Here is a 10,800-nt window from a genome sequence, read left to right on the forward strand (position 1 = left end):
CGTACCAATTGGGTCATCCGTCAAGGATTGCTCAAACCCGGTACGGTGATGCTACGAGTGCAGGGCCTAAAGCTGGTACATCGCAGTTCACCACGAGAAGGGGGTTCGACGTGACAGCGTTGAACGACAGTCAGCGAGCAGCACGGGAGGCGACAAGCCGCGACCTGCCCAGATTCAGCGGAGCAGCGAAAGAGTGGCCGCTGTTCATCTCATCGTATGAATCCTCGACTGAGTTGTGTGGCTTCAGCGAGCAGGAGAATCTCCTGCGACTACAAAAGGCGTTGTGTGGCGAAGCATTAGAGGCCGTAGACCATTACCTGGTCTTACCAACGGGCCTCGGTTTGACCATGAAGACGCTTCGGAAGCAGTTCGGTCGTCCGGAGCTGATCGTGGAGGACCTGATCGAGAAGGTGCGACGAATGCCGCAGCCACAGCAGGAACGGGTGGATACGGTGCAGCGGTTTGGGTTGGCAGTGAGGAAATTGTGTGCTACAATAGAGCTGTCAGAGCTACATGGATACATGTACAACGTAGCGCTACTAAACGAAGTGGTGAGTAGACTGCCTCCTAGTATGTTTACTAATTGGGCCGTTTTTAAACACACCAGGGACAAAGTCAACCTAACTGACTTCGGAAACTGGATAGAAGAGTTGGCCGATGACATAGCCGGCGCAAGGGTTCACTCCTTCGGCAATGGCGAGACGGAGAGAAAGGTTGATGAACGCAGACAGCCTAAAGGGGAACCCTTCACCCACGCCCATCCATGGACAAGCCATGGACGCAACAATTCGTCAGTTGGGCGCAACGTTACGGGTCAGACTTGTGCAGTTTGTAGAACTGCGTGTAATAGTCTGGAGAGTTGCAGACCTTTCAGGCACCTGAACGTGCATGAACGATGGAACGTCATCAGAACGGAGAATTTGTGCCGCAAATGCCTGCGTCAGCACAGCAACGCATGCCACGTAAAGGAGGCTTTTGGCATCAACGGTTGCGGGTATATGCACCACGATCTGCTGCACGATCCTGCGAAGCATGAAACAGCACCAACGACAGTTACGCCTAGATGTAATGCGCACGCTACGGAGTCATCTGATGTATTGCTTCGTTACGTTCCGGTGACGTTACAAGGAAAAAATAGTGTGATTCAAACGTTCGCATTCCTTGACGACGGATCGTCCGCGACGTTTGTCGAGGACGATCTCGTTCACGAGCTTGGACTGGAAGGGCAACATCGACCCTTGTGTCTTAAATGGACGGGCGGTACTCGACGAGAAGAGCCAGACTCTATGCAGGTGTCGCTGCAGGTATCTGCCTTAGGCGGGAAAACGTTTCAGATCAGTAAAGCACATACAGTCGCGAGCCTTGCGCTTCCTGCGCAATCCTTGTGCGTTACGGATTTGCTAAGCAGATACGATCATCTTCGAGGTCTGCCGCTTACTTCGTACGATCACGTACGACCAAGGCTACTGATCGGTGTTCGATCATGCGTTACGTAATTTTGGAAGGGGGGTCTCCTCCAACGTTACGTTTTGTTACGATAGGGGGGGAGGGGGTCGAAAAATCCCAATTTCAGCGTTACGTAATTTATGGACGGCCCCTTCGGCAGCTTGGCACAGCTCAACTTTCATACGAATCCATGTGTACTCTATTAACAAAAATTGAAGGATGTATGAATTCAAGACCACTATTACCACTCTCACAAGATCCAAATGATTTATCACCTTTAACACCAGCACTCTTTTTATTACTCAGAGATCCCCAGGCATTGCCAGAAGCCGATTTACAGCATATACCAACTAACCGACTATCCCACTGTCAATTGATATATAAGTTATCCCAAAACTTTTGGCTTAGATGGACCAAGGAGTATTTAACATCATTGCATAATCAACGTAACATCAGCCGTAAACAACATAAACTTTCCATAGGCGGCTTGGTAATCATGAAAGACGATCAACTACCTCCATTGAAGTGGCCTTTGGCACGCGTTGTATCATTGCATTTAGGACCTGATGCTGTGGCACGAGTAGCTACCTGTAGCATATTACTTTAGGTATACACCTTTGGCGTTTACATTGACCTTATGCAATTGTTAATTGGGTTGTCGAAACCCGAGACACACACACAGACGAGACGCGCAAAGACACGACTGACAGGATTATTCATGGACGACTACCGACAGGAGCGGCCACGCTACTACTATCTGGCGTCGAGGATTTTGGAATTTAACGCAGAATACAAGAAAAAAAGGTGAGGAATATATAATTTTCTCCTAAGTTATAATCCTAAGTTATAATTATTGAATAAAGTTAATAGTTTTATACGTGAAAAAGTGTATAATGAAGCTGTAATCGTAATGGACAAGTTTGGAACAATAAGCGGAAAAAAGTGTGGTTATATGAAGCGTCGCTTTCATTAACACACAAAATGTCTTCGAACCCATCGTGGAAAGGTTAGAATAATATGGATTATTCTATTGTTAAAAGTTAAAATGAGCAGCATCATTAGGTAAAGCGTCATTTTACCAACATGAAGTGGCAAAAACTAATAATTTTCCAGGAAATGTGCGAGAATTGCATTAGAATTCTCCAGGGTTGCTCAAAGGTGGTTAGCGGATATCAATGGATTTCTCCAGAAGTAGTGCGAGAATTGTTTCAGAATTCTCCATGTTTACTGCTGTTCTCGCTTTTTATTAACGACGTCACACTGGCCATTACGGAAGCAGATTGTCTGCTTTATGCGGATGATGTTAGGCTGTTTCGTATCGTACGGAACACTTCCGACTCTCTTTCACTGCAAAGATCGATTGATGTTTTCTCTGACTGGTGTATCAAAAACGACCTGCTAATTTCTGTTGATAAGTGTACGTCAATGTCTTTCTTTAGAATAGCTAGTCCGATAAGGTATATCTATAGCATATCAGGGACACAACAACCGCAGTGCAATACGGTCAGGGATTTAGGAGTCACCCTGGATCGCAAACTAGATTGCCGACAACATTACTGTGATATTTTAGACAAAGCTAACAAAATGCTAGGATTTATTCGTCGACATTCGAGAGAACTTAATGACCCACACTGCCTGTTAACTCTGTATAAGTCCTATGTTCGTTCCATCCTCGAGTTTAGTTCTACAGTTTGGTGTCCGTTCTCTAGTGTTTGGTCCAATAGAATAGAAGCTGTCCAAAAGAGAGTTACTCGTATTGTCCTACACTTCACTCCGTGGCGTAATGTAACCCCTCGTCCATCGTATCATACTCGTTGTTTGTTGTTTGGTCTGGACACACTTGCTAGGAGACGTGATAATGCCCAATGTACGTTTTTGTTCAAACTTATTGTCGGTGAGATAGATTCGCCAGAACTACTGGCAAGAGTCAACATAAATGTCCCTCCTAGAGTGTTCCGTAACTACAGACTAATAAGAACTGACCTTACAAGACGTGCATACAGCGAGAACGACCCAATGACTGCGATGGCCCGTAAATTTAATCAGCGTTACATTTTATTTGACTGGCACCTACCTACTAGATTCTGTTGATCCGTTTTGTCATTGTACACTGCGTTAGTTATTTAAGTTTTAGTTTTAATTCAGTGATAAGGCCGCTTGTTTGGCCAATCACTTAATACAATAAACAATACAACAACAATACAACAATGTTTGTGCAAAGGAGGATGGCGGAAATCTTTGGATTTCTCCAGGACAAGAGCGAGAATCGTAAGAGAATTCTCCATGGTTTGAAAACGGAGGTTGGCGGAAATCAATGGATTTCCCCAGAAAAAGTGCGTGAATTGTAAGAGAATTCTCCATGTTAAAAAAAGGAGGTTGGCAGAAATGAATGCATTCCTCCAGCATAGGTGCGAGAATTGTAAAAGAATTCTCCATGTTTATTACAGGCGCAAGGAGCTAAAAAAACAAAAAAAAAAACAATGTATATTCCCAGTGCTAGAAATTGATTGTAAATTTCTCCATGTTACGGTAATTTCGGGAATGTTCGGGAAGTTTTCTCAGGAAATACAGAGACAATGGAAAGAATCTTAGGAGTATGTGGGTTATAGAACCATTAGAGTTGGTAGCACTCGAGAAGAGGAAAGATATTTGTGGTTGCAGATTGATTTAACAGTTGATGTTAAGACTGATCTGGACACCAGTAATTAAGTTTCTAGTTGATGAACACAAGATTTATTTAGTTTTGTGTTTTATTCGGTTTTGTTCTTGTAGATGCAAGAAATGCGACCAGTACCAATGTTCCTGTGCGATAAAATCGAAACTGCTAAACTCGCAACAATATGGAAAATTTGGAAGGAAGCGTTGGAATGCTACTTTGCAGCGTACAACGTAACGGACCAAACGGAGAAGAAAGCAAAACTACTACATCTTGGAGGACCGGCAGCGTTTAAAAATTTAAAAGACCATGATCATGTGTCTTTGGTTATGTTGGAACCGCGCTGGTATGACCAGGCAGTTGAAAAACTGGACGAGTTTTTCGGACCGCAGTATCAAGCTACAACGGAGAGACGCAACCTGCGAATGATGAAAGAAAAACCTGGTGAACGTTTTGCGGAATATTTGATTCGTTTAAAACAACAGGTATCTCAGTGTAGATTTGACAAATACAGCAAAGAAGTAGCCTCAACACGGCGGAACATTTACTCAACAGATGCAGTAGTTGAAGGATGTTCTTCCAATGAAGTTCAACGGAAAATTTTGCAGAAAAATTTGGATTTTTCGGAAATCGAAGACATGGGAGTTGCGCAAGAGAGCATAGAGAATCAAATAGCTGAAATGGCAGCTGGACCATCATCTGAAAAAGTGTTTAAAATCGAACACGGTGGAAGAAAAGGAAATCCCAGAGCGGAATACAAGGGATCCAGACAAGTTGAAAACAGGCGTAACAAAAAGGCTTGCTACAATTGCGGACGTGTAGAACACTTTGCGACATCTTTCAATTGCCCTGCTCGCGGGAAGGAATATAGAAATTGTAAGAAACTTGGCATTTTGAACAAATGTGCCGAAAGTTTATGGAGAAGGGTCCGACTAAACGTCAAATAAGAGCAATTGACGAATCATCAGAGGCAAAACAACCGAAAACTGAGGAGGAAACAAATGGTTCGAAAGTGTATTATGCATTCTATTCAGGGAATGAGTCAAACCTAATATCTTGTATGCTTGGAGGAGTTTCTCTTGAAATGATGGTCGATTCAAGCGCTGATGCCAATTTCATTCCTGGTGAAATGTGGGAGGAATTAAAAAATCGGAACATCGCAGTAGTTTCATAAACGAATGGAAGTTCGAAGATCTTGATCATACGGAAGCCAAAAACCACTCACAATATTAGGCACTTTTGTTGCGGAGGTTGCTGTAGGGGCCAACGCATTCAAGCGGAGTTTTTTTGTGGTAGAAAAAGAACAACGTTGCTTACTGGGTGACAAGACGGCTAAACAACTAGGTATTTTGAAAGTCGGGCTAGACATAAACAGAGTGCAGGTAGATCCGTTTCCAAAAATGAAGGGCATAACAGCAAAAATCAAGATGAACCCACAGATCATCCCGGTCTATCAGCCGATGCGACGAATTCCGATACCTTTGGAGGAGTCAGTAGATCGGAAGTTATATGGATTATTAAAAAAGGATATAATCGAGATAAAGACAGGCCCGACGACATGGGTTTCGCCATTGGTCGTAGTGGGAAAGTCAAACGGAGAGCCTCGTTTGTGTCTTGACCTCAGAAGAGTCAACGAAGCGGTATTAAGGGAACATCATCCAATGCCTTCGGTGGACGATTTTTTTGGCGAAATTAGGACGCGGACAGCTGTGGAGTAAACTTGATATTAAGGAAGCATTTCTTCAGCTCGAATTAGACGAGGATTCGCGAGACGTGACAACTTTCATAACCCGACGAGGGTTGTACCGTTTCAAGCGGTTGCCGTTCGGTTTGGTAACTGCTCCAGAGTTATTTCAAAAGGCGATGGATGAGACTCTATCTGGTTGCGAAGGAACAATTTGGTATCTCGATGACGTGCTAATTGAAGGCCAAAATTTGCAGGAGCATGATGAACGGTTGAATAAGGTAATGGAATGTTCGAATTGAATTGAATTTAACAAATTTATTGAGTAAATGGTTCTTTTCTATCATATGCAGGTTCTTAGTCGATTATAAAACCGTGGAATAGAATTGAACTGGGAGAAATGCCAATAGCGAGTATCGGAGATAAAATTTTTAGGAAACAGTCTTAATCAAGAGGGAATTATGCCAGGAAGAAACAAAATTCAATCTATTATATCGTTCCGTGAACCGCGATGTGAAACAGAAGTTCGTAGTTTTCTTAGGTTGGCAAATTACATGAATAAGTTCGTACCGATGCTAGCCACCCTCGATGAACCCTTACGCCGATTACTACATAAGGACACCAGATTTGGATGGACAGAAGAACACGCAAAAGCATTCAATGCCATGAAGAAAGCAATGGGGAATATAGCTATCTTGGGATTTTATAAAGTCGAGGACCGAACTGCCCTAATGACCGACGCTAGTCCGCATGGATTGGGCGCTATCCTTATTAAGTTCGATAATAGTGACAAACATAGTGTTATCAGCTTCGCTTCCAAAGCATTAACGGACACAGAACATATCCCGGCAAACAATGCGAGGGTTGGTGAGGTACACTGGTGGACATAAAAATAGGAACTTTTTTCTGTGACCGAAAAACATAGTTCTTGTCGGAAATATTTGGTAGCCCTGAAAAGGACTGTTTAAGTGGTTGTTGGGAGGTGGTGTTGCGGTGTTCCACAGAGCGGAAACATATTCTAACGGTCAATGTGTTGACCGTTATTCGCTATCACTTCCTCACAGCGTAGGGCCATATCGCCGATGAGGTTACGGCATTCGCTTCTGTCTATGCGTTTCCACGGTAGAACTTGCACATCCTCGTTTCCCAAAAAACATTTAACTAATCGCGATGTATGCTTTGAGTCGTTATCGTGCTGAAAGATGTAATGCTCTTCGTCTCCGAATTTTTGTCGGGCGTGTGGCAACATCTTACGACGTAGTATGTTTCTATACCCTTCCGAGTTCAGTGTCCCTTTGATACGGAACAAAGGACCCGGGCCGTGCCAGGAGAAGCAACCCCACACCATTACGTGGCCGCCTCCGTGCTTTAGGGTTTTTATATTATTTTTTTATGATACGTCTGTTTAGGAAGGCGCCAGACGTATTTAGTGCCGTCCGAACCATCCAGATTGATTCTGGACTCATCCGAAAAAATTATTTTGCTCCACCAAAAGATGGATGCAGCTAAATGCTCTTCGGCAAACCGAATGCGCGCTTCTACGTGGTGCGGCATTAGCTTACGAACCTTTCGTGGTTTCCGGGCACAGAACCCACCGGCGTGTAAACAGCACGACACCGTTTTCGCCGAAACTTGCAATCTAAGCTCCTGCTTAATACGATTGCAAGTTTTGAAAGGGTTCGCCCTGATTATCTCAACCATCTGCGCGTCAACGTCACCCGTTGTTTTTCGCGGCCGACCTGTGGATTTACCCGTAGCCTCGCTACGAATGGCGTTGTCCACAAACGTCCGCGAACGGCCGAACGCCTTGCAGATGGTTTTGATAGGCACGTTCTCACGATACAAACCCTGAATATGTTTCCGCTCCTCTGGAGTGCAGTGCTTTCCGCGACCCATGATGAACTTGTGGAATTTTCAAATCGCTAACTTTCACCTTTACTACTGAATGAAGAATGAAGCGCAACACGGTTTGGATCTCTTTTTATACTACCGAAAAACGATGCCGTTATTCAAAACTCAGATAAGTAGCGCACCACAAATGCGAATATAAAAGTCACACAAACAGCGATTGCAAATTCAGTACGCCTCGAACGTTAGGCGAAAGAACTCCGCAGGAGCCAAAGCCTCTCTAAACCATACTAACAACAACATACGCCTCGATCTGTTGGCGATAAGAGGCCAACGAACTCCGCAGGAGCCAAAGCCTCTCTAAACCATACTAACAACAACAACAACTGTTGGCGATGACACACCTATTGCAAGCAAAAAAACACACAACAATTTTTTTTCTTATCTTTTTGTCCACCGGTGTACCTCTCGCTCTAATTTCTCTAGTCTAGTCTAGTTGCCTCGCTTCCTCCTATAGCGATTCTGTCGAGCTGAGCTTTCACGTCCCTCACCACCGATCTCCTTCCTACCCCTCGCCTAAGATCGTCTAACGTCTCGCCTGACACCTTTCGTTGTGTTGGTGCTATGCGGCTGCTGTCACTGAAGATGTCAAGTTGTGTGTGTAAAAAAACCTAAACAGTGTTGTTGGCTGATCAATTTTGGTAAGTTTTTCAATAATTAAGTTCTTATTTTTACGTAAGTAAGTGCCATTTTAGCAAAAGTAAGTGGTAGAAGTCCTGCCCAATGCGTGCTGGCTCCGTCGGAAGCGTTACGTGCATGTACCGGGGTAGGAAAGTGGTGTGGTGAACAACACAGCACAAGACAGCGGGTAAGTGTTATCCAGCGATTATCATGATAAAGAAACATTATTTTAATAGAACATGGCCTCTTTTAACTTGCAGATATAATGCAGAAACGATATGGGCCTGCCGCAGGTGTTTGCGACTGTAGGTTTTGTTGTATATGAGTCGGTAAGTTGTAAGCGGTTCATGAAAGAAGAAGAAGATTGTTTGGCGAAGCTAGCGACTAGGATGCTAATCATGATGTTTATTACTTTTTTTGCAGCCAATTTTCCTCTATCCTGGAACGAGGGCTTACGAGGAACCTTTTAAGAACATCCTCCGGATGGCGAAGAGTCGGCGAAGAGTCGGGCTCTACCTGCTCAACACGCTAGAGGCCCAGCCGGCACCGGGTGCCCCGATTGCACCGTCAGACGGTGTCGAGCGTGCTCGTTCACAACGTTCGGGGCAGGAATTCAACCCAGCAACAGGACCGACCGCAGCAACAGGACCGACCGCACTACTGATCGCGGTCAAATTTCCTGGCAGGAGAAAAAATCCCACAAGTAAGTTCCTTCTAGATGCACTATCGCTACATCTAGATCTGTTGTTTTATCTTCCCTCTAAAACAAATGTTTTATCTTTCCTCAGGTGTATCGATTTCATCGACGCTCGCTGGCAGCACCAACATGCCACTGAATAACCCCGGAAAGGCGACAAACACTCATCTCCAGCGGCAAATTGGTAACTTTAACCCACTTCCGCACATCTATACGACATCACGTTAATAGTGTTATTGTGATGATGTTAATGAGTTAAGATTAGACTTAAATACGCTTTAAGGAATACATCGATATGCCTAGTTTTAAGTTAAGTGTTTTGACATGCGCGTGTGTGTTAAGGGGCGAGATAAGCGCTAAGCAAACTAAGCGGCGGCGTAAGGCGCCGTGGTCTTTAGGGGTCCCAAAAATGGAACTTACCCCCCACTCACAAGTAAAATTGCTACCCAATCTTGCAGCCACACCTACATTTATGTGTCTGCTTAGGGCTTCCACTCGTATGTGCGGTTTTTACACTACATTTAAGATAAATAAATCTAGTTTATATTCTCATAAACCACTACGCATTTTTAAAGGGGGAATAAAGATGATGACATATGTTTAGTTTGTTAGAAGGTTTGTATGCACGTTCACTAGTTTATTTTATCTGGATATTTTGCGGACTGCTTTTTGATTACGCATGTCACTTTGCCTCGTCTCTTGTTTTACAAACCCCAACAGCAAGGATGCGGCTAGTCTATCATTGGATTAACTAGGTGGATCTGGTAGCTTGTAGCGCACCATACTCGCCAGTCCGCGATGGGTTGGCCATGTCATGGTAGTGAACGATCCAGCCCATAGTCGTTCGTAAAGACAGACAAAAGGAAGCTGTTTGGCGTGTCAAAGAATGTGTAACAGGTGGTAGAAGATGGGTACCTGCGGATGAGAGATTCCGTTTCTAACGTTTTATTATCAGTTGGTTACACGTTCAAACTGATGTGCACGGATCACGTCCCGATCCTGAGGGCCCATCGTTGAAAGAGGCGCTGTCTGCATGTGATGTCCTCAGAGAGGATCTTGGGAACCGAGAGAGGCCGTTCTCTCCCCCCCCCCCCCCCGCGTTTATTTTGGTATGTGGCTTTCTTTTTCTTCTTCCTTATGTATGTCGTTATAATCATGTTTTAAAAGAAATAAACCAAAGAGCTGTTGAACGACGTTTATTTCTCGTTTTGTCGCACATTTTGTATTACTGTTGTGCGGACACGGAAGGAGAGATATCTGGATGCATTTTAGATTTAAGGGTTGTAAATAAAGGATAAACAAAGGATGATAATATCATGCCCGTCATAGGTTTAAGCCTCATGTAGACCGTCCCCTGGTAGTAAGGACTGGCCAGCCGGGTGCGTGGTACTAAAAAGACGCTAAAGCTTGCATTGGCTGGCATGACCAGGTATACGACAAATAGAAGAAGAAGAGAAGGGAAAATGGAAAGAATCAGTTAGTAGAAGCTTCGGGTGAGACCTTTGCTGCTAAAGAAGAGGGAAGCGGAGCGGAGATAAAAGAATTGGCGAAGACAGTTTACCTCTTTCCATGCGTTGTATGAGGCAGTGGCGGATTAAGGGTATCGGAGGCCCCAGGCGGTAATACGAGTAGAGGACCCCTTTTAAATGGTAAATGGAAGGAGGGGGGGGGGGGGGTTGGTACAGGCACTAAACTTGCTGCTGGGAGATTGAACACTAAATTTGAAATGTCTTCGGGGGCCCTACGATTCACAAGCTCTAAAATTTTTACTGTCGGGGGGGGGGGGGG

The 10,800-nt window shown here is 44.4% G+C and overlaps 1 protein-coding gene across 1 annotated transcript; it reads left to right on the top strand.

Moving 5' to 3' along the window:
* Nucleotides 1-7,853: 7,853 nt before the first annotated feature.
* LOC133391748 (uncharacterized) lies at nucleotides 7,854-9,532 on the top strand. Its single transcript, XM_061647815.1, has 4 exons — nucleotides 7,854-8,502; nucleotides 8,576-8,644; nucleotides 8,739-9,018; nucleotides 9,104-9,532. Exons 2-4 carry the CDS (start codon nucleotides 8,594-8,596, stop codon nucleotides 9,238-9,240), a joined length of 468 nt encoding a protein of 155 aa, XP_061503799.1. The 5' UTR covers nucleotides 7,854-8,502; nucleotides 8,576-8,593; the 3' UTR covers nucleotides 9,241-9,532.
* The last annotated feature ends 1,268 nt before the right edge of the window (nucleotides 9,533-10,800 follow it).

The sequence above is a fragment of the Anopheles gambiae genome, chromosome 2 (assembly GCF_943734735.2).
Source record: "Anopheles gambiae chromosome 2, idAnoGambNW_F1_1, whole genome shotgun sequence".
NCBI lineage: Eukaryota > Metazoa > Arthropoda > Insecta > Diptera > Culicidae > Anopheles > Anopheles gambiae.